General features: G+C 37.4%; 2 protein-coding genes across 2 annotated transcripts; one reads left to right on the top strand and one right to left on the bottom strand.

Moving 5' to 3' along the window:
* Positions 1-1,300: 1,300 nt before the first annotated feature.
* LOC132034345 (ISWI chromatin-remodeling complex ATPase CHR11) lies at positions 1,301-11,600 on the top strand. The gene is made up of 25 exons (XM_059424665.1): positions 1,301-1,605; positions 2,815-2,940; positions 3,039-3,145; positions 3,570-3,676; positions 4,986-5,083; positions 5,183-5,362; positions 5,448-5,669; positions 6,121-6,255; positions 6,460-6,742; positions 6,834-6,907; positions 7,016-7,236; positions 7,322-7,409; positions 7,584-7,677; positions 7,770-7,958; positions 8,083-8,114; positions 8,208-8,284; positions 8,369-8,458; positions 8,610-8,679; positions 8,777-8,831; positions 8,911-8,969; positions 9,048-9,213; positions 10,578-10,756; positions 10,836-11,051; positions 11,127-11,228; positions 11,320-11,600. The coding sequence occupies exons 1-25, from the start codon at positions 1,414-1,416 to the stop codon at positions 11,335-11,337; spliced, it is 3,180 nt and encodes a 1,059-aa protein (XP_059280648.1). The 5' UTR covers positions 1,301-1,413; the 3' UTR covers positions 11,338-11,600.
* Positions 11,601-13,615: 2,015 nt separating this feature from the next.
* On the bottom strand, positions 13,616-24,738 carry LOC132034344 (serine/threonine-protein kinase PBL27). The gene is made up of 5 exons (XM_059424664.1): positions 24,235-24,738; positions 23,323-23,522; positions 22,968-23,157; positions 15,041-15,432; positions 13,616-14,867 (listed from the first exon to the last, which is right to left on the bottom strand). Exons 1-5 carry the CDS (start codon positions 24,365-24,367, stop codon positions 14,247-14,249), a joined length of 1,536 nt encoding a protein of 511 aa, XP_059280647.1. The 5' UTR covers positions 24,368-24,738; the 3' UTR covers positions 13,616-14,246.
* Between the last annotated feature and the right edge of the window lie 1,702 nt (positions 24,739-26,440).

The raw sequence follows: 26,440 nt of genomic DNA, 5'->3' as shown, positions 1-26,440 counted from the left end.
CTTATTCGGGGGTGGTCTTTAATCGCTGCCCCTCAAATTGTCGGTCCTTAATTTTTGCCCTAAGTCTAAAATACCCAAGGTAGTGTGTTTGAACCCCGGCTCAGTAAAATAAAAAAATAATTTCGCAAGGCAGAGTTTCATATCAAAGTAGGCCTATCCTTGCAAAGTTAAAAAAAAAAAAAAAAACTACCTTAAGACAAGCTTTTGCCCGAATAGGCCTATTTTGTTACGAAACTCCACCTTGTGATTTTTAAAAAAAAATTTACTGAGCGGAAGTTCAAACATGAAACCCATAGATTTTTAGGCGAAGGAAAAAAAATTAAAGACCAGTGCCTTTGAAGAACAATCTGCGCCAAAAAATGACTTCTTTTTATTTTTTTTGCGCGGATTGCCCTTCTTTTGGGGTGGTCTTTAATTTTTGCCCTTCAAATTGGCGGTCTTTAATTTTGCCTTTCGCCTAATACCCCGGGATTCTGGGTTCGAATCCCAGCTCAGTTAAAAAAAGAAGAAATTTCGCAAGGCAGAGTTTTGCCTTAAGGTAGAATTATGGCCCGAAGGTAAAATTCTCCCTTTAGGCAGAATTTTGAAGGAAGTAATATCTTCTCCAAGCGGAAGTAGGCACTAATCTTGCAATGAGACTTAATTTAATTCCAACCGAGACTTAAATCAACAGTAAAATCAACAAACACCCACACTGTCATGCACAGGGATACCATGGTAGTTGCTTTTCATCCCACCCAGGTTCTATGGACATATTAAGAGTTAAGAACGACACATCTTCCCCCCCCCCCCCCCCCTCCCCCTAAAGTGCAGTTTTGCAAGGGCAGAATTTTGGCTTTGAAGGTAAAATTTTACCCCGCGAATCCAAGCTCTACGTTTTTTTTTTTTTTTTTTTAATTTTTGACTGAGCGGGGGTTCAAAACCGAAATCAAGAAATTTTTAGTGAAGGATAAAAGTTAAATATTTCAAATTTGAGGGGAAAAAAATTAAAGACCACCCCAAAATAAGGACATTCGTGCGAATTACCCAAAAAATGAAGGGTAAATACCAAGTGGGCTTTAGCACAGCATAGGCCCAAGAGAGGCGGTCATCATCAACCCAAATGAGGAGGTTGGGCCAAACAAAAACCGAACCCCAGTCCAAAAGGCGGGAAATCACATTTTCACCAATAAGTGGCGGGAATGTCACTTCACCCAAAAAAAAGAAGAAAATGAATACAGTAGTAATCAGTAAAAGGTTCCCATTTTGTTGGTGTAAACGGGTTCGCTATAAATACCTAAATTTAATAAACCGTTTCCAAGTCGGTCCATATTACACTACTTACTACTACATTCTATTACTTTCTCCTCAGTTCCTTTTTTTTCCTCTTTCACAATACAAACCCTCAAACTTAGCGTTTTTTGAATCAGAGCTATGGCGAGAAGCTCGAGAGCGAAATCCTCGCCATTATCAGAGTCTTCTGAGGAGGAGAGAGTCAACGAGCAAGTCAACGATGAGGAAGACGAGGAGGAACTTGAAGCCGTCGCTAGGTCTGCCCAAGACTCCGAAGAAGATGACGACGACGCTACGGCTGACAGAGCCGATGCTGAAGACGACGATAATGAGGTCTCTTTATTTGCCGGTTCTGTTTACTTCTGCTGATTTTGTGGCGGATCCAGGATTTTCACTCAGTGTGTTAGAAAAATAAAAATGTAAATTAAGCCAAAAACACATAATTCCACTGTAATTTTGAACACCCTGGACCACAAAAGCTAAACATAAAAAGTATTGTTGGCTCTGAGAATCAAACCTGGGATGCTGGAGTGCACTATGAACACCCTGGATTGCTTGAGCTAACCATTTGTTTTATGTATGTACATCAACACAGATAATCTACCCTATACATACAGTGTAATTTTGCTGACCCTCCTGTCCTCCGAAATCAGTCCCTGCTCCCTCTGTTTCAATTTGTTTGTCTGGTTTTGATCTGACACGTAGTTTAAGAAAATAAAGAACTACTTTTGAGTTTTGTGGTCTTAAACTAAATAGATGCTTAGAATGTACGAAAATGTCATTTAATCTTGTGATCTTAAATATGCCATCCGGAAATTTGGATAAAAGGAGTTGCTAGAAAAAGAAAGAGACAATCTTTTTGGAACGGACTAAAAGGAAAGTAAGACAAATAAATTGAAACGTAAAGATTGTTTTTAACTGCTATCGGAAGATCTGAGTTTATATTTGAATATGTTTTGTTGGGTCATTTTGCTGCATAAATGCGGAATAATGATGTGTTAATGTGTGGATATCCCAGTGTTTTAGTTTACTGTGGTATTTTACGTCAAGTTTCAAAACGATACTAGAAAGGAATGTGAATAATTGAGCTGTAGTTACCGGTGAGAGCATTTTCTAGCTCATTATTAGGAGTTGTTGCCCATTAAAAATTTGCTGATGAGTGGATACGTGGAGTTCCAGGAGATGTCGAATTGGCAGAAAGTAACGTGAATATGATTTTGCTGGTCAAAAAGTATATTTTCTGGCTCATTATTACGAATTAAAGCCCAGCTTTTCACTAATTAGTGGACACTCTAGGGTTTTAGTTTAGAGTTAGTTAGTATTTCAAGTGAATTTCTGATGGCATAAAGGAAAAGGAAAGTTTATTTTGCCACTGACATAGAAGTTCACGTCCCTGATAAAACACATATTTTTGATAGCCCATTAGTGAATTATTCAATGTGTAGTATATGTGAAGCCAAAATGATGACGACTTAGCTGATTCAATGAATTAACGAGCTTTACTGCAGTTGTTTTAAGTTTGTTTTGCTATGCTACCTGTAGGAAGATGCTGCCGCTAATGAGATCTCCAAGCGTGAAAAGGCTCGGTTAAAAGATATGCAGAGGCGTAAGAAGCAAAAGATACAGGAAATGTTGGATGCACAGAATGCTGCTATAGAAGCTGACATGGTATCTTACTTAGACTAATTGCTGATAGATTTTGCGTTCTCATCTTTTCAGTTAGTTCCTTGTGAAGCTGTGCCTTATGGTAATTTTATCCTTGATAGAATAACAAGGGAAAGGGGCGTCTGAAGTATCTATTGGAGCAGACAGAGTTGTTTGCACATTTTGCAAAAGGTGATCAGTCTACTTCAGAAAAGAAGACAAAAGGAAGGTACTTGTAATGTGGTCTTCGTTGCTTTCCCCCAATATGCAGAGCTTTCTGTTTGAAAGCTCTTTTGCTAGTTTTGAACCATGTACTTTTTGGGTGTTAGTGGTGACTGGTGAGGAAGTAGAATGGGTGAAAAGGAAGAATGATAACATTAACCTCTTTGAAGTTTATGTTTATATTCCTCCTTTAACATAAAGGGTTATTTCCTTAACCTTTTTCAAGGGGGGCTATGTGTAGGCATCCGTTCTTGTTTGTTAGGTGTAGCTGGCAAATTGAAATCAACACATCCTAAATACTAGTATTGTTATTTGGGTGGCTTGATAGGGACTATTCATTTTGGTTGGTTTTTGAATACCGTCTTCTTCTTGAAATGGTGACTAGGGAATGTTTTTTTTGTATGAGCCAACTGATTAAACTTTTTTTCCAGGGGTCGTCATTCGTCAAAGATAACTGAAGAGGAAGAAGATGAAGAGTATCTCAAAGAAGAAGAGGGTGGGCTATCTGGGAGTACACGACTACTGGCACAACCGTCTTGTAAGATTCCCCCTGTATTTTAGCTTCTTGCTTTACACTGCACGTTTTAGTGCACGTATATTTGTTGTATGAAGCCGCTGCCGACTGTGGGAACTGTATCAGAAAGGCTTTTAGATCAGACTTACCCTGAGTTATTTATCTCCTAGCTGATCAAATATTACGCTCCTTTTCTAGAGATTTAAAATGCTTTGTTGAGTGATCCGCTTTATCATCCTTCTCTTTTACAATTTAACCATTTATATATCTAAATCCAACTTAACCTGAGTGCTATTTTAATATTGCTTATAAATAATAAATACTTTAAGAAAAGTGATTTCAATAATCTTTATAAGGTAAGATATTTTCTTCAAATTTACTCACCTTTTTAAGGTAAATTTTCAATTCTGAATCCCTACTAGTTGAGAAATAATTACGTCTTACTGGTTTTTTTTAAATAAGCCTTGCTTCTGCCAACCGTGTTATAGGCTAGTTAACAAAATTGCAAGTCCATTCCTATACAACCAACTAAAGCAACCTAGATATTAGTTAACATTGACTTAGAACTTTGCACGGTCCTATAGGTGCATCCATAATTTAGTTTGCCCATTGAAGGGACTATGTTTGTTTGAAGGTGATACTGTTAGGTTATACGATATGTGTGCATAGTGGCCAAGAACTTAAGTCCCTTCTCTATGGTTGTATCTCAGAAATACTAATTAAACTGTGGAGTCTTTAGTTTTATGAAGTTGTTTCTGAAATAGATGAAGCTTAGGGTCAATGAGTCTTCAGGAACATTAAGTATTAGAAAAATTCTCAATGCAAAAGCACATTACAGAAAACCTTACATAAATAAACAAGTTTGTCTCCTCTTGAATAGCTCAAGCTTTTAGCTGAGGTGGTTCACACAACTGAAAATAGTATTGGAGCATGCAGGGGTTCATCCTGCATTTGAGTCTGCTGCTATCTATCAATTTTTTTATGTGTTCTTACCTAGAAAAAAGAATTTGGCCTGCGCAGGAAGGGTGTGTAATAGATCTAAAATAATTAAATAAATGTCTCCGCTCTGCAACGTTTTAAACTTTTAGATTATGTTGTTCACAAAATACAGTATATTCTTTACTGAAGTCTTCCACTATTAATATTTTACATAGAAGTGCTAAAAACTGATAGCCTTGACCTTGTGGGTGGGCATTCTGGAGGAAAAATCAAATTGAGTAGTGGAAGTTTGAATTCTATTGTGATTAATAATGCTTCTATGTTAGACAAAATGTCTCTATTGCTGTTCTCATTCTCTTCGAGGATGTAACAGTTACACGTGTGTGTTTGTCAGGTATTCAGGGAAAGATGAGAGATTATCAACTTGCTGGTTTGAACTGGATGATACGGCTATACGAGAATGGCATAAATGGGATACTTGCTGATGAAATGGTCAGTGTTATCAGTTGATTTTTAAAGATATTCCTTTTCATTCTGAGCTTTGGGCTTTTGAGAGAAGCATTTTATTTAATCATTCCTGTATTTGCATAGGGTCTTGGTAAGACTTTGCAAACCATCTCTTTGCTGGGGTACCTGCATGAATTTAGAGGGATTACAGGTCCTCACATGGTTGTTGCTCCGAAATCCACACTTGGCAATTGGATGAATGAAATCAAACGTTTTTGTCCTATTATACGCGCTGTAAAGTTCCTTGGGAATCCTGAAGAAAGGGTAAGCAGATAAGGGATTCTCTTTCTTTCCCATATGTATATATCTCATTGCTTCTCCTGACTATGCTTTCATTTTCCTTCTATAGAGACACATCCGGGAGGATTTACTAGTTGCTGGGAAGTTTGATGTGTGTGTTACAAGTTTTGAGATGGCTATCAAAGAGAAGTCTGCTTTACGACGCTTTAGTTGGCGTTACATCATCATTGATGAGGCCCATAGAATCAAGAATGAAAATTCTCTTCTTTCCAAAACCATGAGACTCTATAACACTAATTATAGGCTATTGATTACAGGGACGCCACTTCAGGTGAATATTTGTCTTCTACAATTTCCTTTTTGTTTAGCAAGTACTTTTATCTGAAAGTATACTTGACCTTCTCGTATAACCTATGTCCCAATTTCCCCGACCCTTTCTTGAAATGGATATTTACCCGTCCCTAAATTCTATAATTGATATCGAATGATGTTACCTTCTAATAATTTGTTGGAGCATCTCTTTAGCAAATTAATCTATTTTTCCTTTTGACATTTCATATGCTTTATTCTATTGAACTCTCCCATATCACAGCTTCTTGAACCTTTTCTATTAATTTCCTTACTAGTTAAACCTTATCTTCTATTTTGTAACAGAGTGATGCTATTTTTTTATGTCTTACCTTTGTTATGTTTTGACATCTTGTACTATTCTGTGGTTATGGATCTCTCTAGTCTCATGATTGCCGTCAATTGATGTGCTGGGTTTTATGCAAATTGCACAGAATAATCTTCATGAACTCTGGGCGCTTCTGAACTTTTTGCTACCAGAGATCTTTAGCTCTTCTGAGACTTTTGATGAGTGGTTTCAAATATCTGGCGAGAATGACCAGCAGGAGGTGGTCCAGCAGCTTCATAAGGTAAATTTGTCAGTAATAGTTGTATAATTAATACTAGCAATTTGGCTATGTCATAAGATACAATGTTCAGGTTGAAGGGACGAAGATAAGATCAACTACATGTGTGAGAGCTTGCAGCAGACGTGATTTCCTTATTTATTTAACTTTGACATCCGGCACTGGGAGAAAATATCCACTAACTTTCTAGTTTTGCTGCCTAATCAGGTCCTTCGTCCATTCCTTCTTAGGAGACTGAAGTCTGATGTTGAGAAAGGCCTGCCTCCAAAGAAGGAAACAATTCTTAAGGTTGGTATGTCCCAGATGCAGAAAAACTACTATAGGGCTCTGTTGCAAAAAGATTTTGATGTTGTTAATTCTGGAGGAGAGCGCAAGCGTCTGCTTAATATAGCAATGCAACTCCGAAAATGTTGTAATCATCCATATCTTTTCCAAGGAGCTGAGCCAGGACCTCCATATACAACTGGAGAGCATCTCATAGAGAATGCTGGTAATGTTTTGATTTCTATGAATGAATAGGAATATCTAATCAATCGTGGTTAGTTTTTTGTTTTTTTTAATAATATATGTTCTTAATGCAGGCAAAATGGTTCTTCTAGATAAATTGCTTCCTAAGCTGAAGGAACGTGGCTCGAGGGTTTTAATATTTTCACAGGTTTTTTCCTCTTTTTTTGTTTTAGACCTTATGTCCTACTATACCTTTTCTGATTAGCTAATGTACAGCTTTTTGGGCTGAACGCTTTATTTCAATATTATTATTTAGATGACACGGCTACTGGACATCCTTGAGGACTACTTGTTGTACCGAGGTCACCAGTATTGTCGGATTGATGGAAACACTGGTGGAGAAGATCGTGATGCTTCTATTGAAGCATTTAACAGACCAGAGAGTGAAAAATTTGCCTTCTTATTGTCAACCAGAGCTGGTGGTCTTGGTATCAATCTTGCTACAGCAGATATTGTAATTCTTTATGACAGTGACTGGTGAGGATCTTGTAAGTCTGGTTTTCAGAATCTATAGAATAAGATGATATCTGAGTCTCTTGGGTTTCCTGTCATCATATTACAGGAATCCACAGGTTGACTTGCAGGCTCAGGACCGTGCCCATAGGATTGGACAGAAGAAGGAAGTCCAAGTATTCCGTTTCTGCACTGAGGTCTGTTTTCTTTCTAGATGTGTTACTGTACTTAAAACATGTCACTCTGGTCTCTTGTCTTGACAGTTGACACATTCTTTAACTCAATTATTTTTTTATTGTTGAGAAAGTTTCTTATTTCAGTTAATTTCCTTTGTTGTTGTGTAAGTTTCTGATTCAATTTGATTCCAACAGTATACAATTGAGGAGAAAGTGATTGAAAGGGCTTATAAGAAGCTGGCACTTGATGCATTGGTTATCCAGCAGGGACGGCTGGCTGAGCAAAAAGGCGAGTTCTCATTTTTGTTCTATTTCTTTGTCTTGATTATGTTTTAGATACTACGGTGTACTGAATTGGTCGTTGGTTGGTTGATCATGCAGCTGTTAATAAGGATGAGCTGCTGCAGATGGTGCGGTTTGGTGCTGAAATGGTTTTCAGTTCCAAAGATAGCACTATTACAGATGAAGATATAGATAGAATCATTGCCAAAGGAGAAGAGGCAACAGCGGAACTTGATGCCAAGATGAAGAAGTTTACAGAAGATGCTATCAAGTTTAAGATGGATGATAGTATGCCCTCTGCTCCTCTTCCTTTTGGCTTGTGGATTGTATCTTTTGGCGCTATATACTTTGTGTTGCTTTTTTGCTGTTGTAAAAAGATATGGTTTAACTTTAGATTGACTACTTTTTACAGCTGCTGATTTGTATGACTTTGATGACGAAAAGGTAAGTGTGATTTCTTTGTTTAGTTGTCTAACAATTCTTTGTTCCAGGGACTTTGTGCTTATCTTCCTTTTTATGCTTTATTTGTTGATGAAGGATGAAAACAAGGCAGATTTCAAGAAAATTGCCGGTGACAATTGGATAGAACCTCCAAGAAGGGAGCGAAAGCGCAAGTATGATTTTAAGTTGCTAAGTTCAACCTTAATGTGTTGAGAGTTTAAATTGTGATCATTTCAAATGACTCTTCTTTGTGTCAGTTACTCGGAGTCTGAATATTTCAAGCAAACCATGCGACAAAGTGGTCCTGCAAGACCTAAAGAGCCTAGGATTCCTAGGATGCCTCAGCTGTAAGTCAGCACTGCAAACCATTCTAAATTTTGCTCCTCCCAGTGTTTGTTGTGCCATAAGCAAAACTGACTTCTCTGAGCTCAACCTTTCGCAAGTTGGTCTCTTTCGTTTGCCAAAATTCTGTTTAGTGACATGTCTTACCATTCATAGGCACGACTTTCAGTTCTTTAATACCCAGAGGCTAAGTGAGCTGTACGAGAAGGAAGTGCGTTTTCTCATGGTGGGTTATGCCTTGGGATGTTCCAGATTTCTTTTATTGGGCCCTTATGTGCCTTTTTTTTTTTGGTTTTGTGTCTTAATTTTCTTAATCATTTCAGCAAACTCACCAGAAAAATCAATTAAAAGACAGTATAGAAGTGGAAGAGCCCGAAGGTATAATCTCTTTTTCCTTTTAAAGTAGTTCTCTCTTCTTTTGCTTTGTGAATATGTGCTAACAATTGGTGCATCGTAGATGTGGGAGAGCCTCTAACTGCTGAGGAGCAGGAAGAAAAGGAGAAACTATTGGAGGAGGTAAGTGGTTTAATAACTCGTCATGGGGTTTATATATAGATTTTATATGTATCAGAATTTGACAATTTGTACGTGTAGGGATTTTCGACGTGGAGTAGGAGAGACTTCAATACTTTTATCAGGGCATGTGAGAAGTATGGTCGGAATGACATAAACAGTATCGCTGCTGAAATGGAAGGAAAGCCAGAGGAGGAGGTTGAAAGATATGCAAAAGTTTTCAAAGAAAGATACAAAGAGCTAAATGGTAAGCTGTAGTTATTTGCTAAACAAGCGAGAACTACTGTCTACTCTCCAATCCAATTGAACATCCAATTTTTATATGATATAATTGTTAATACGAGAGTGGTAAGTAACATTAAGTGTCAAGTGGGTAAACACATGGTGCACATGTTTCCCTTTTTGGGTCTTAGAACTGCAAAGGAGAGATGATGCCCTTCTTTCAAAACTGACTATTACTTGTCAATTAGATAATGGAAATGGAAAAGAAGGGTGCTGGAAAAAGCAAATTAGATCCTATGCAACTGTAAACACTATTCCATTGGGTGGGAATTCCCTTTTAGGAGTTGCAGTACAACTATTGTTTAGAAGATATAACTTTTAATTGGGTAAGGGATTTTGTGCATGACATTCTTCCACTGTCTAGTGTATATGCTTGTTTTGTTTGTGAGGCTAAGGGAGTGGACCTGTCAAATAGCAAAAATAAAATGTTTAATTTCCCTGTCATTTCTTTGTTGTAAAAACCACTCTACGGCACAAGGTTCCCTTTCTTTGGTAAGTAGTTTAAAATTTCATAATTGGTGAATTTGAACTATGCTAGTGCTGCAAAATCTGGTAATCAAAAGGTTCTTGCTGAACTAGTTATGGTTCTCTTCTTCAGTATACACTACCATTTGCTTATTTGTGTGATTGTTCTTGTAATGCTCATGTTCTACTCATAAGTTTCCTAACTTCCTGAGAGATTTATATCACACTTCATCCATATTAAAAATATTTTTATCTTCAGCTAATAATGCTATTTTAACAGCTTTCACAAGGTTAAAGAATTTATTGAACTATTCAAAGTTATTTTTTTTGATATGTAACTGTTCACAGTTAAACCCGATGATGTTTTTGGGATTAAACATACTTTCAACTATTTTCTTCTATTACTAGTGTGATATAGAAGTCAAATTGGCATCATAATCGATGTGCTCAGCCAAATGGTATTATATAAATTGAGATGGTGGAAGTATACATTGTGTTGCTAGATCTTTTTCTTTTGATAATCAAGGAATTCCTGAGGGCAATTGGCACACTGCTTGAAACTCGGTGGATAATAGGCTTGCGCCTCTACCGGTCTCCACTTAAATACTAGGTTTTTGTCTATGATAGGGTTTGAACTTGTGCCATGAACATCATGTGTTGTGCCTTTAGCACTACACCAAAGCCCTGGGACCATTTGAGTTACCAGGTCTTTCACACAATGTCATACTAGTTGACATTGCAGAAATTGAAAAAGATAAGTTGACGAAGTTCCCTCTTGTGGCTAATGTTCTTGCACTAGATAGCATTTGGGTGTGCTCTTTTTGGCATTTGAGCACTTTATTCTAATGGATGGAGTGCTTGCAGATTATGATAGGATTATAAAGAACATTGAAAGAGGAGAGGCTAGAATTTCGCGAAAAGATGAGATAATGAAAGCAATTGGGAAGAAGTTGGACCGCTACAAGAATCCATGGTTGGAGTTGAAGATACAGTATGGTCAGAACAAAGGAAAATTGTATAATGAGGAGTGTGATCGTTTCATGGTAAGCGGACTACACTCTTGGGGCTTTAATCTTATACTGTTAATCTTTCAAATTTATGTATATGATGGTCTTTTTGTAGATGTGTATGGTTCACAAACTCGGCTATGGGAACTGGGACGAGCTGAAGGCTGCATTCCGCACGTCACCTTTGTTTCGGTTTGATTGGTTTGTGAAGTCTCGAACCACTCAAGAACTGGCTAGAAGATGTGATACACTTGTTCGGTTGGTGGAGAGAGAAAACCAAGAATTTGATGAGAGGGAGAGGCAGGCACGCAAAGAAAAGAAACTTGCAAAGGTATATACCCAGGACCTCTTTGTGCTTTTGCATCGTAAAAGTACATTTGATGCTAAAAGCATTTTGTATTAACAGAACACAACACCATCAAAGCGCACTTTGGCAAGACAGACAGCCGAAAGCCCTCCTACCTTAAAGAAGCAGAAGCAGTCATCAATGGATGATTTTATGAGCTCGGTAAATATTTGTGCTATGATTTTGAGTTTGTTTTGGTTTGAGTTCCCACTTGTGACTTAATATTGTTCATGGTTGTTTCCTCTTTTTACAGGGTAAGAGGAAGAAATGATGGTTTAACTTAGACAGCCTTTTCTTTTTGTGGTTAGATCCTCTGGTATTTTGTTTTACTAGGTTGGTCATCTGATGCTCTAGCCGCAATGTCAAGGGCATTGCAATTCCGTCGGGTGCAGAGGAAAACTAAAGTATTCAGATTTAATGTGTTAGTCCATTGTACAAAATCAAAATAGAACTCCATTTAGGCTTAGTTGTATTACTGTAATGTGACATTAATATGTAACTAAGATCAACTTATCAATTTATTGTTTTTGCCTACTCGCTACTCTGCTCTTGTTTTGCATACATTTTTACGCATTTTTCATTTGAAAAGAAAAAGATCGTTATCCATTTAAACATTAGGTAAGCAATACGTACAACCAAATGCCAAATGAACGCGTAGAACAACCGATAGCGTTTAAAAGATGGCCTGCAAAAACCAAGCTTGATTAACTAACCAAGCTATAACATTTAGGATGGAGTTAATAGTTATGACGACAAGCTTCATAGATGCGGGTGGCAAATTAGATTTTCTTTGCTTGCATTTCACCTAAGTAGATAGGATTTTTCATATGCCGGAGAGGCGTCTTTTCCATCTTTGTTCCAGCCAAACTGGTTTCGGATATATTTAACTTCATGTGTCATTTGTGTCAAGACTTCTTTTTTTGTTTCCCTTCAAATTTCACCTATGGAATTGATACACACCCAACTAGGGGTGTTCATGGTTCGATTTGGGTCAGTAATTGATTAAAACCATAACCAAACCAATTTAGTCGGTTTTAAAATTTCTAAAATCATAACCAAACCAAATAAAATAATAACCACTGGTTTGGTTATTGTCGGTTTGATTCAATTTCTCGGTTTGTGACTAGCAGCCATGAGACTTATCAGTAAAACATTAAAAAGTTGAAAACGACATGTCTTTATTTTGGTTCAAACGATTACTTTTATTTATAGTTTAAGGTGGAACATACATCGTAGAAACATTTTTACTACTAGTAATAGTGTAGTACTCAAGTTATCCAAAGTTGCTTAGCTATTACATATAGAGCTAAAAACTAACTTAGTAGTGGCTACACCATTTTTATCATCTTAATACACATACCTGGAAATAAAGTAGAGCATAGGAGATTTTAGTTGTGGTTATAAATGTACATATTAATTAAACATAAAGACTACCTAAAATATATGAAATAAAAAAACTTTGTGTAATGACCCCAAACTTTTGGGCAGCACTCGCATTTTGCCCTCAATTCTCCCATTTTATTAAAAAAACTGTGTAATACCCATCCCAACTTGATGTTTTTTTATCATTATCCCCAAGGCTAAGGTCTCGACTACAAGGAGTGCTTCTTTATGCTTTTTTAGGAGGATTACCCACGGAAGAAGTATGAGGCGCATTACCATGTGCTTGAGTTGTAGCAAATGCTAATGTTATTGAAGTATTCTATAGGAACCTCTAAATCTACAACCTCTATCCTTTTCATATGAAAAATATTAGAAGTTTAGGACTCATTCAAAAGAAAAAAGAAAGGTATAAATTCAAAAAAAAAAAAAAAAAAACTAAAATCAAATGGCTGACAAAGAAAGGCTAAACATTTAAGTTAAAGACATTAGACTCTAACGTGAGCTTCTGTTTGTAGGTTTACGCTTAAAGAGTTAAAAGACTTAAAATACATGGGCTTGGACATATTCTTAAAAACATTCGCCTTAAACAATCATGTGAAATAAGTAGACCAAAAAAAATCAAATTAATGATTAAAAGGTATAAAATATTTATAATTGTTTATGAAAAACTAATATTATACATATAACTAATTATAAAATTTATGTATATAATTTATCGGTTTAATTCGGTTATTTATTTGGTTATTTTTTAATAGAACCATAACCAAACCAAATATTATCAGTTTTTAAAATTTAAAACCAAATCAAACCAAACCAAATCAAATGTCGGTTTATTCGGTTTGGTTAAATTTTCGATTTGGTTTTGGTTTTAACCAAAACCGTGAATAGCCCTGCACGCAACTATGCCGCTCCTAATCTTAATAATGTTTTCCATTCTCTTCACACCCCAACCACATTGTGTCCCACCAATTCTCACATTCAGCAAACTGTGAGAATCGATTTAACGAATTTCTTTCTAAATATTTTCACCAAGATTTTTTTGATTAGTGACAAGAAAAAATGAAGGTGCAAAATATGAGTTAACAGCAGGTTCAACTTGCATAAGTCACCTCAGCAAATCGATTTCGTAATGCAATATATAATGAGGATGGTCCCCATAAGAGATGTTGAACTCATTAAACAAATCCTTCTAAAAGCGAGATTTCAGTTTGAGCCTCAAAGCTGCTGACCCAAAATATACAGTAGTTCATTTCATGAGACATGGCATGATACTCAAACCCCTTTTCTATAAAAGCCAAAACGCGAGACTCGGAAATCCTTACAGATGGGAACTACAACAGAATACAAGGTGAAACAATGGAATTACAAGGGACATCCGAAACCATATCCACCAAGTTCCTCCATACAAAGAACACATAAAGAAGCGAAAGTTAGATATGTTCCCCACGACTCCTGTACCATAAACTCTAGAACACATAGGATTAACACGTTGTCACAATGCAGCTACCATTCATCCCCCAACTCTAGCCCCACATTGAACCATTGAGCTGCTTTCCCTCTCATTTTAACAGTATTTCCTTCAACCACAACAGCTGAAACATCTAATAAGTTTACATTGAACATGAATGAATTACCTTCAATGAGCAAACACAGAAAGTAGGATAGGACTCTTACTTCCAAACTGAGTATGGAAAACCAAGAACCCAATGATTATGCAACTGCAGTACCTCCTGTTTGCATCATGACGACCAAAATCTATATTCCTAGAAATCCTTGCAACATATATTTTGGGGCAAATCAATCATTAATCCCATCAAAACTACTACCTCTTGCATTTGTCTTCTTTTTGTCCCTCCAGTTTTCGCCCCATACCTTTGCTTCAGCAACTGCACGTTCCCTGTCTAGATCCCGGTTCCTTGGGGTTTCTCGATTTCTACCTGCACTGACTGGGCTGTTTTTTTGAGAATCAGGACGTTCTGATTCATCCAAACCCCACTTACGACCAGATCCACCACTAGTTGCAATTTTCCTCAACTCTATCCCAGTATTGAATTCCCTGGCGGAATCTCTTTTCCTGGAATCAGGAGAATTCCTCTGGATGGAAGGAGAACCATGGTGAACACTGCAATGTTCATCAGGACTATCTACTCCATCAACTGACTGCAGTCTATCCTCCCTGCTCCTTGGAGTGGATGAACCAACACGGTTACTTTGTGCATTAGGGTCATACGTTTGAGAGGCTAAATATGTTAAAGCTGTCACAACATCCCCTATTAAAGGTCTAGTAGATGCTTGTTCTTGCAAGCACATTGCTGCCACAGCCAAAGCTTGGTAAAGTCCTCGCATTGGGTAACGCCCTTGCAGTAGTGGATCTGCCATTTTTGGGAACTTCCTCCGATCCTTGAAAAGTGGTCGAGCCTGCAAAAACATTTCTCAGTGTATAAGAAAAAGGCAAAAAAAATCTTCTGCCTTTTGAAGGTGTAAAATTGAACTGAAGGAAAAACAGATCTTCTACACATCAATGTGAAAGAAATATAAGAAACAGAGGAAGCACATCATAATGACCAAATAAAATGGCAGAGAGGACATACCCAGGCAACGAGATTATGCTCCCCATGGGACCGTGTGTTATCAATTGCCTTGCGGCCTGTAATCAGCTCAAGGAAGACAACCCCAAAACTGTACACATCAGATTTCAATGTGAGTTGACCTGTCATTGCGTATTCAGGAGCACAGTAACCATATGTGCCCATCACACGCGTAGACACATGAGTCTTGTCGCCAACAGGGCCCAGTTTAGCAAGCCCAAAATCTGATAATTTAGGGTGATATCCTTCATCAAGAAGTATATTGGAAGATTTTAAGTCTCGATATATTACAGGAGGGTTGGCTTTGTCATGCAGATATTCTAAACCCTTCGCTGCACCAGCTGCAATCTTCATCCTTGTATTCCAGTCCAATGGTTCTTTATCAGGTGGGAGATCTGCATATATACTCCAAAAAGAAGGATTAGGTGCCACTGCATAATTTGCATTGTTTCTATTACAGGAGAGCATAGCAACACAACACAAAACAACAAACATTACAGATTGCTTCAACTTTAGACAATGGAAACTTTCATTTAATTTTACTAGAAATAACGCAAAGAGAAACTTATCAAATGGAGGGACAAAAGTATTAATTAAGAGCATTCTGTCGAGGATCTCTACATGCTTTATGTCATTGCTTCACGCACCATCTAGTGAAATGGGTGTGGGTGTGTGTGTGTTTTTTTTTTTTGGGGGGTGGGGGGGGGGGGGGGGGGGGTGAGTGTTCTTCGGGTGAAAGATCTCCAAATTTTCTACAAGGCCCTACTAGGAAATGATTATGTTGATTCGGAATTAAGGAGAAAGATCTATAGAGGGAAGTGGCAGCGAAAAAGCAAAATTATAGAAGGGAGTGGAGGTCTAAAAAATATCACACTTCCTTTTGGCTGCGGATTCTGAAGAAATTTTTCTTGAATAATGTAAGAGTTTGTTACTACAACACTAAGAGTTTTTTGTTCTTTACAGGTATTACAAGCAACAAGCTAAAAAGTTATCCCATTTATGAACTTAATGGGACTAGATCAATTAAAGATCCAATTCAGCTCCATCTAACATATCTTTTTTACAAGCATATATGCAATTGAACTTGATCTTCTGAGGGGAACGGACTTTGTCTTCAAAACATCTTTCATTCCTCTCCCTACACTGTCCAGCATATGCAAGCATGGATGATATTCCACCATCTTTTTACAACTGTGGTGTTTGGGTCAGCTTGCGCCACACTTCAACTAATTCCACGGGATACCTGCTACCTCCCACCATCGCAGGTACCGGGTAACTCTATCCACCAAGGCTTGGATAGATAGGAAGAAATCACTTAGTACTTTTGCCTCCCGGAGGATATGAAAACCCGAGACATGTTTTTTTCAACCAATTTCATTGACTGCTAGGCCACACCCTAAAGTTTCTCCACCATTTGTTTTAACTCCTTAGGTTTCCTTTCATGCGCCACATCTAAGGAGTTAACTAACATCCCTTGGACGTCCATTTGAGCCACCATGTTTAAGCATAACTGCCAAAGTTGATAAGGTATATTAAGGAAGGATGGGAAAACTTCATTGGCAACAAAATCTTTAAGGGAGGGGATAGAAGGGAATAAGTTTTGAAGTTACAAGTAGTAAGGAGAGACATTGAGACTCGCATTCCTGAATATTCACAATATGAGATGATAATACAATAGATTTGGAGGTTACAAGAAGGGGGAATTCATTGGGACTAAAAGGTCAAAAGGGAGTTGCATCAGGGATCAACTCCTAGCTCCTTTTTATTCGCCTTGGCATTGGATGTACTGACGAGTCAGATTCAAGGACAGGTGCCACGGTGCATGTTATTTGCAGATGATATTGTATTGATCGATGAGGCGCGGCGCGGCGCGTGATGAACGCCAAGTTGGAGGTTTGGAGACAAGCCCTGGAGTCGAAAGGTTTCAGGTTGAGTAGGATTAAGACAGAATACATGGAGTGCAGTTCAGTACGGTGATGAGTGATGCTGACGTGGAAGTGAGGCTGGACTCACAAGTCATCCCAAAGAGAGAGTTTCAAGTACCTAGGAGTTATAATCTAAGGTAATGGGGAGATTGACGAGGATGTCACACATCGTATTGGAGCAGGGTGGTTGAGATGGAGGCTCGCATCTGGTGTCCTGTGAGCTAAGATGGTGCCACCAAGACTTAAAGGTAAGTTTTACAGAGTAGTGGTTAGATCGACACTGTTGTATGGGGCGGAGTGCTGCCCAGTCAAGAATTCTCATGTCCAGAAGATGAAAGTCACATAAATGAGCATGTTGAAATGGATGTGTTGGTTTACTAGGAGAGATATGCTCAGAAATGAAGAAAGTTGGGCCAAGGTGGGAGTGGCCTCCGTGGCAGACAAGATGCGGGAGGCGAGACAGATGGTTCGGACATGTCCAAAGGAGAGGCACAGACACTCAGGTGAGGAGGTGTGAGAGGCTGGTGATGAAGGGCTGGAAGAGAGGTAAAGGTAGGCCGAAGAAGTATTGGGGAGAGGTGATCAGGTCGGATATGGCTAGTCTTCAACTTACCAATAACATGACCCTAGACAGGAGGGTGTGGAGGTCGCGGATTAGGATAGAAGGCTAGTAATAGGATTAATAGTATTTTCCTTTCTTGTTGGATCAATACTATTTCTGTCATTTTCTAGTATTTCTTATTTTAGTATTCACATATTTCTTGTTCTTAGGTTTCTATTACGAGCTGTCTCTTTTGCTTTAGTTTTCTTGCTATCTTGATGATTTTTCCTGCTTTACTTGAGCCGAGGATCTATTGGAAACAATCTCTCTACCCCACGAAGGTAGAAGTAAGGTTTGCGTGCACTCCACCCTCCCCAGACCCCACTTGTGGGGTTACACTGAGTATGTTGTTGTAATTTCAGAAGGGTCATAGCTGATTCAAGTTCTAATTGAATTACATCACAAGCAGAGTACATCACATGCTAGTCAGGACTCATAGATAATCAAATTACGTTGTAGATTCTATACCCTTAGGTAAATTGCTTGTGTACGCAAGATTCTCCATTATTAATGAATTTGTTTTTTTTTTTAATAAGTAATAAAGTTTACTTATTACCAAAAGTTGCAGAGGATCTGGGTGAAAGCATACTATCCACACACTCTTACAAGTATCTGGTGCATTGAGTATTTTTGTATTCCCCAATATTGAAGTGGTTGAATTAATTTTTAGGTAGCATATTACTCTTCGAAGATGGCAGACGTACTTCCATAAGCTCTTGAACGAAGAGGGGAACAAGAGCATCGTGCTGGGTGATTTGGAGCACCCCAAGAGGCGCTATAATTTTGGGTATTGTAGGCGTGTTAAGGTGGAGGGGGTTATGCGTAAGATGAGTCGGGGAAGAGTGACCGGGAGAAATCCCGGTGAAATTTTGGAAGAACGCAGGCAAGGCAAGCTTGCAGTGGCTTATTCGGTTGCTTAATGTCATTTCAGAACATCGAACATGCCCGAGGTGGAGTTCGATGATTCTGTTTTACAAGACCAAGGGATTATACAAAATTGCAATAACTATAGGGGTATAAGTGTAGAGCCATACAATGAGAGTTTGGAAGAGAGTGGTTGAAGTGAGATGAGGAGGAATGTGTCTATTTTCGAGGACCAGTTCAGATTCATCTCGGGGCGATCGACCACATAAGTCATTCACCTTGCGAGGAGGTTGGCGGTATAGGAGAGGAAAAGGGACTTGAATATGGTGGCTTACGACAAAGTTCCGAAGGAGGTTCTATGAAGATGTCTGGAAGTTAGAGATGTTCTTGTAGCATATATTAGAGTGATTAAGGACATATATTATGGAGTCAAGACCCGTGTAAGGACAGTGGAACGTGACTCGGAACACTTTCCAGTTGTGATAGGTTTGCACAAGGGATCTGCTCTTAGCCTATTTCTATTTGCCTTGGCAATGGACGCATTGACGCGTCACATTCAAGGGGAGGTGCCATGGTACATGTTGTTTGCAGATGACATAGTACTGCTTGACGAGACAAGGAGCGGTGTTAACACAAAGCTGGAGGTTTGAAGACAGACTCTCTGGAGTCTAAAGGTTTCAAGTTAAGCAAGACTAAGACAGAATACTTGGAGTGCAAGTTTAATGACGTGATTCATGAAGCGTAGGGGCTTGATACCTGAAGTCATCCCCAAGGGAGGAAGTTTCAAGTACCTGGGTCAATTATTCAAGGCAATAGAGATTGACGAGATGTCACTCATCGTATTGGAGCCGAATGGATGAAATAGAGGCTCGCATCCGGCGTTTTCTGTGATAAGAATGTGCCGTCAAGACTCAAAGGCAAGTTGTACAGAGTGGTTAGACCGGCTATGTTGTATGGGGTGGAATGTTGGCCAGTTAAGAAAGCTCATGTCTAGAAGATGAAGGTAGCAGAAATGAGAATGCTGAGATAGATGCGTGGGCATACTAGGAGAGATAAGATTAGGAATGAAATGATTCAGGACAAGGTGGGTGTGGCCCTCGTGGTGGACAAGATGCGGGGAGGGAGGTTGCGATGGTTCGGACACGGGCAGAGGAGATGCGCAGATACTCCAGTGACGAGGTGTGAGAGGTTGGCCGTGGCGGGCCTGAGGAGAGTGAAAGGTAGGGCATAGGCCAAAGAAGTCTCAGGGAGAGGTGATTAGGCCGGATATGACGCAACTTTAGCTTACCGAGGACATGACCCTTCATAGGAGGGTGTGGAGATCGAGTATCAGGGTAGAGGGTTAGTAGGTTGCCACACAATTTTCTTTTCTGTACCAGGAGTATTAGTATCTTTTTACGTTTGCTTATTCTTAGTTGCCTAGTACTATCTGATTGTTTCTTTCACTTCGTTATCTTATTATTTTGTTGTTGTTACTGCCAATTATTAATGCTGTCTTTTCATCTCATCTTGAGCCGAGGGTCTATCAGAAACAACCTCTCTACCATCTTAAGGTAGGGGTAAGGGCTGAGTACACTCTACCCTCCTAGACCCAAGCTGGTGGGATTATATTGGGTATGTTGTTGTTGTTTCAGCATAACACTCTTATTTGATTTATCCAGGAAAGTGACCAAGACTTTCCTGTTTGCTTACCTTAAGTTAGGACTATGTATGGCATATTGTGACATTATGAACTAAAAAGCCATTGAATGTTCAGATACATGCATTAAATGTTCAAACAAAAACAGTCTGATACACTATACATTGGTTCGTACATAAGTCATAAATGTGCAAATTTGGAAAAGAATTTAGTCTTTAACCACAGTGCTTGCTCCCCTGGTTTAGGAGAACTCAAACCATGACATTTTCTGCTCAATTCTCTTGATGAGTGCACTGGGAAGACATCAATCTTCAAAAGCCTAATTCTATTATGTGGCTATATCAGATTTAAGCACCAAATGCTTGAAAAAGCTATACACAGCCTCCCACTAGTAAAAGAGAAATTTCCTAATCCTGTTTGCTAAGATGGACAAACGGAGAGAAGAAATGAGCAAAGGGTAGGCAAGTCTTGTACTCTAGACAGGCTAAATGCACACATTCATGTAACGTATGCAAAGAACATAAGTCTGGGAACCTCCACCCAAACCTTCACTACCATGACATGTTAGGAGGTCTATTAAAAATATATTTGGAAAATTCTCGATTAATATTTTTACATAGACAACAGTTTACATCAGACACAGTTACCTTAAACCTTTGCTGATTCAACAAAAAATCTGATGTCAGAAAGTTGCTACATATAAAAGTTAAATCACAAAATTTTACCCTTTTTTCCTATAGATTTTGGCATCTAATGCTTCTTTTTGAATGGGAGGGGGAGGGAAGAGGTTTCTTAATCAATTACTCCTTTTCTCTCTCAGTTATACAATCATCAACTCCAGCCAGCCCATGTTTATTACCTTATTTCTTCATCTATTGCATAAAAATAGAAGTGGTGTTAAAGACTTGCTAGTGGAAGTAGGCTGCCATCATTTAGCTTTAAAATTCCTTGGCTCTCTCATTGTCTCCTAACCCCACAACATTGTGGAGATAACTTTGCATGCTTTCTTTGGGTTCCTAAGTGAATATCCAGCACTGGTAGCAGATATATTATCAAGGATGAGTACCCAAAATGTTTCAGCACAAATTGTCATAGCATTCACTTGAACAATCGCGCACTAGAGCTGGGGAAGATGGTGGCCAAAGGTCGTTAAGGTCCTTTTATAGGTATTAGAAGGCAGAGTCAGATCTTATATGTATCTGCTTACACTTATGTAAATTCAGTTTTTCAAATGGTTAACAGGATACCAGTTATCAAAATTTTACTTCTATATCCTTACTACAACAACAACAACATACCCAGTGAAATCCCACGAGTGGGGTCTGGGGAGGGTAGAATGTACGCAAACCTTACCCCTACCTTGGGAGGTAGAGAGGCTGTTTCCGATAAACCCTTGGCTCAGAAAACTTCTATATCCTTACGATAAAAATAATAATTTAACTTCTATAGAAAATAATATATTCCCTCCGATTCAAAATAAGTGACCACTTAGCCAGTTTTCACACCCTTAAGAAAACACTAACTCCTAGAAAAAAATAGGTATTTTGACTAACTACATAAGACTCTTGCTTATTTATGGCATTGAGCAAATAGGGGCAAATCGGAAAAATAAAGTTAATTCCTTCTTGATTTTGTAAGTGGACACTTATTTTGAACTGGAGGGAGTATAGTTTATCCATCGTTCCAAAAAAATCACCTACTAACCGCAAAAACAGTGAAAAGGTCATGGAGTTCACTGTGTATAGGATGATTCAGTTAAAAAAACTTCAGAAATGCAATACCCTTCAATGTGAGGGCAACACCGACAGGAATAACTATATGTAACAGATAATTTCTGAATACTATGCTGGCGCCAGCCATTGCCATGCTAATGCTTGTTACTATAGCAGGCGGATGCCAAACAGAACTTCTAAGTTTATTTCATTAACTTGCATTATAATTTCCACCACATCAAGAACAACCTCTTCAACCAAAGGCAATATTCCCTTCCCACAGTAAAGACTAATCATGCTCGTAGCTGTTTAAACGCCATACTATTATTGATAATCACCTAAGCAACATCTTAGCAGACAACCATCCCTGTAACCAACCGTATCGAACATTGGTGGAATAGCGAACTCTTATTGGAACTGCATCGGTAATTCCTGTCATACTCTAATGTTTGCTCGGATAAGATTGCAACATCAACCATATTTCTGAGTAAAACCACAATCACCAGCTTTATCCATATTACAACTCCGTCATTGGAATGCCCATGAATAAACCCAAAAGGAGAGAATGGGGTGCCACAAAACCAAGGATATCAAAAGAAACGGTTTAAAAAAGCATCAATGAAACACAAATACGCAAGCAATGTCTCATCTAATTTCTTTTGTTTAGAATATTGCAACTGTTTTGATTTGGTCAGTTAATCTGCAAAAGCTCCATTAGCATGTTCAGATCATGCTTAGTGCATTCATCATTTACCTAAGTTATATTAGAGTTACCCAAACCTATATTCAGATATAAGGCTTTCATAAGTGCTCTGTACATGAACTGGAATGGTCTAACCTATTCCAAGGCATCTTGTATTCATTTGAAACCCCACCTCTCTCTTTAACCTTTTATATAGGGAGAAGAGGAGCCTTGGTGGAAAAGTAAGAGTCGTCTCACAGGTTCAAGCCGTGGAAACAACCTCTTGCAGAAATGCAAGGTAAGGCTACATATATAATAGACGAAATGTGGTCCGACCCTTTCCTGGACCCCACGAATAGTGGAAGGCTGGAGCTTAGTATATTTGTGGCTGCTCTTTTCTTATAGGGAGAAGGGGCAGGGTTCTAGTCGGTGAATAACTATTCATGATAAACCAAATTATAATTGCATTGTGCAAATCACTATAAAAATAGCAGTAAATCGTCTAACCATGTAAATGATCTTCTAAAGAACCCAATGGCATAAACTCGTAAACAAGGAGGCGTTGGTCCCCATCTGCACAATAACCAATCAGGTTGACGAGATTTGAATGATGTAGTAGGCTAAGCATCAGAACCTCCACCAAAAATTCCCTATTCCCTTGAAGACCATTGCGGTCAAGCTGTTTAACAGCAACCACCTGCAAAGAGACCATTCCGACACAACCAAGAGTAAAATTGCAAGTCAGCGCGCAATTGATGAATTGAAGCTACTGACATTTGATTTTTCTTTCATATGCTAACATTTGCTAACCTAACATAGAGATGGCTAATGATTTGCTTCTGCATTACAGAATTACACGTACCTGTCCGGTGCTTTCCAGCCGACCTTTGTAAACACGTCCAAACCCACCTTCACCAAGCAAACACTCTGGCCTAAAATTCTTCGTTGCAGCAGCAAGCTCACGAAATGTGAATGTCTGCGCAGCAATATGTGCTGTTGGTCCATCTTTTGGAATGGCCGGATCTTTCTTAGGATCATGACTTCCACGGGACTTTGATTTATCTGTATATAAGAAATAAACATCAAGCCAACACCAACAAAGAAGAAAAAGAAACAAGTCAAGTTGCAAAATGATCCATTAACATTTTTAACTGCAATAAGAGCATTTCTTTTATAAGTTACAGCAGTATGAGCGTTATACTGCATTAATCATAAGAGTCCCACCGAGCTTTGTTACAAGAATCCAAATTCCCACACAGACATATTCCTTATTGTTGATAGGGGTTTAAGACTGAACTGCTTCTCCTCCCAATTAGTATTTCCAAAATTCTCCAACTTGAAAGCCCTTTCAACCCCCCACCCTCCCTCTTCCCAACAGCAAAAAAGGGAGCAAAATGACTCCTTTTCCAGTTGAATGTGTATATTAGAATCTATTTTCTCGTAGTACACCGATGCTTCTGACTAATTCAAACAATTTAATAGAACAAACGAATTTTTAAACAATTAGAACAAGTGACAGATCTCTCAAATGCACATCAGCATTACCAAAGAATAAACAAGAAAAAACCATATAAAAAGAAGCAAATTCTTTTCATGAAGAGCCAGTCAAATCTGTAACAACCCTTGCTAAAATACCACACACAACATCAGAAAAACTCAGATCAAGTCTATAACACTCAAAATAGGACTTAAAAAACTAAAATTCAACATAACCAAAAGAAACAGAAACAAAAACAAAAAAATATAAAATTGAGAAAGAACAGTAAGTACACACCTGAATTAACTTTGCTCAAATGTATAGATTGAGCAGCAGAACCATCCTTGAAAGACTCTTTTTTTACCACTTCTTTAACACCATTTCCACTTTCCTTGTTTGATGATCCAAAACAAGGAAAACACCCACCCATAATCAAATCCACACAAATCAAAAACAACCCCACTTCACAAAATTCTATATATAGAATCAAGATTTCACCTTTTCAAGAAAACCCCATTTTAGAAAAATTCCAACTTTACCTTTCTGGAATTTTCCTAAAGATATTCTTAAGCCATGAGCCACTCATCAGTGACCCAAATGAGCTTTTCAAGAACAAAGATCAACAGCTACACATTTCAGACAAAGTAGATCAACAAATTGAAGAAACTGATGGCTAAAGAAAGGCAATTTTTCTTTGGTTTTTATTATAAATATATTAGCTTTTATTGGTTATATATATTGTGTGTGTGAATATATAAGGAAATAAAAATAATTTAAGTGAGGGGTTATGGTAAAAATAAACAAAATTGGGATAGGAAATATACTGAAGAGTTGATTAGGTGAATCTTTTTATCTTGTTTAACATGATATTCTTGAAATTGTAATCCTATTCACCCAAGGGGCAAAAATAGGATAATGGATGAAATTTAGGGGTAAAAGTGACATATAAATTACTTATTTTATATATTTATGTAGAGGGTTAATTGCTTTTGTTAGGTAAGAAAAGTTGACGTAACTTTCGGAAATACTTTATTTAATATTGATCTTTTTTGTCTTTGTTATTGTTGTATTATTTACTATACTTTCTTTCCTCTTTTATATACACAAAAAAAAAAAAAAAAAAAAAACACTATCGATGTTCTTTTAAAGATATTGAAAAATAAAGATAAAATACATAAAGACCTAAGTTAATCCCTAATTTTTAAAAGACAATTTAAGTCTGCAGGATCTTATTACCCTCCTAAACTTGTACAAATTGATATTCACATCACTTTAGGATCTGTTTGAAAAGCCACTTGGTAATTGGAATTGGTGTAATTACTAGGGTAGTAATTACACAACCTAATAATTACACAATATTGTAACTACAACGACATATTTATTTGTCATAATGTAATTACTGTGTAATTACAAACGTGTTGTTTGGTTCCACAAATATAATTAACAGTAAGTTTAATTTAAAAATAAAATTTAATTATCAAAAAATATGTGCCTTTATAAATGATACTAAATTAGTTATTTAATAACAAGTTATTTTCTATTAATAATCATATATTTGTAATTAATGTTGTAAAAAATAATTGATATATATTTTTCAAATTAATAATATTTTAATTTTTTTTAAGATTATCATGGATGGGATGTTTGACAAAAAAAAAATTATAAATATAATGCCATAACATTATTCAAATGTTTGACAAAAAATTCTATCAGCTGTAAGTGAAAAATAAACAACATGCAATGTGAAATAACAAGTCCATAATGCTAAAACAAATAAATTAAAATAAAAAATATAACCTAAATTCAAAATTCAAAAGAAAAGGTTTAACATAATACTCTTATGTCAAATTCCAACATTACATAAGTAAATTTCAACGTGATTTAAGTAAATATAATTCAAAAGAAAGGAAAAATAAAGTCTATGACCTCATTCATAACGAAATTCTACTTTAATAACGTCACTCATTATGTGCCAAGTTTGTTAATGACTCATTCTTTCTAATATTAAGAGGTGTAGTTTCAAAAATTAGAATAATAGCACGGTTATGTTAAATTAATAAAATAAAAAAAATAAAAATACGAGCAATTAATAACCGAAAGTAAAGGTTGGGATCGAGAAAAAAAGAAATGAAAGATAAATAATATAAGAGAAAAATATATTTTAAAAAATAAAAATAATTAAAAGTAAAAATAAAAAAGAAATTAAAATAATAGAAATAAAAAAGAAACTAAAAAATAAAAGAAATTAAAAAAACTAAAAATTAACTCTGGAATTACAGGTGTAATTACACCCAATTCTCAGCCCCCCTTGAGAATTGGAGAGTGTAATTACACCCTCTCAATTACACTTAATTCTCACCTAACTGTGTAATTATTTGATCAAACAAACAGACCAAACTGTGTTATTACACCCAATTCCAATTAGCTGGGTGACTTTCCAAATAGGCCCCGAATGTTCATGTGGCGTGAACAATATTTACAACTTTATTTCGTTCATTAACAA

Source organism: Lycium ferocissimum, chromosome 10 (genome assembly GCF_029784015.1).
Source record: "Lycium ferocissimum isolate CSIRO_LF1 chromosome 10, AGI_CSIRO_Lferr_CH_V1, whole genome shotgun sequence".
Taxonomy (NCBI): Eukaryota; Viridiplantae; Streptophyta; class Magnoliopsida; order Solanales; family Solanaceae; genus Lycium; species Lycium ferocissimum.
The sequence above is the reverse complement of the archived record's forward strand: the minus strand, read 5'-3'. Positions and strand labels throughout refer to the sequence as shown.

Excerpts from the sequence above, each read along its gene's own strand:
- LOC132034345 (XM_059424665.1), top strand. The coding sequence starts at position 1,414 with ATGGCGAGAAGCTCGAGAGCGAAATCCTCGCCATTATCAGAGTCTTCT. Across the intron at positions 7,237-7,321 it reads ATTCTTTATGACAGTGACTG|GAATCCACAGGTTGACTTGC; the intron begins GTGAGGATCTTG and ends ATCATATTACAG. Across the intron at positions 10,757-10,835 it reads AGGAGTGTGATCGTTTCATG|ATGTGTATGGTTCACAAACT; the intron begins GTAAGCGGACTA and ends GTCTTTTTGTAG.
- LOC132034344 (XM_059424664.1), bottom strand. The coding sequence starts at position 24,367 with ATGGGTGGGTGTTTTCCTTGTTTTGGATCATCAAACAAGGAAAGTGGA. Across the intron at positions 23,523-24,234 it reads TTTGAGCAAAGTTAATTCAG|ATAAATCAAAGTCCCGTGGA; the intron begins GTGTGTACTTAC and ends TCTTATATACAG. Across the intron at positions 15,433-22,967 it reads TTTAGAAGATCATTTACATG|ATCTCCCACCTGATAAAGAA; the intron begins GTTAGACGATTT and ends GTATATATGCAG.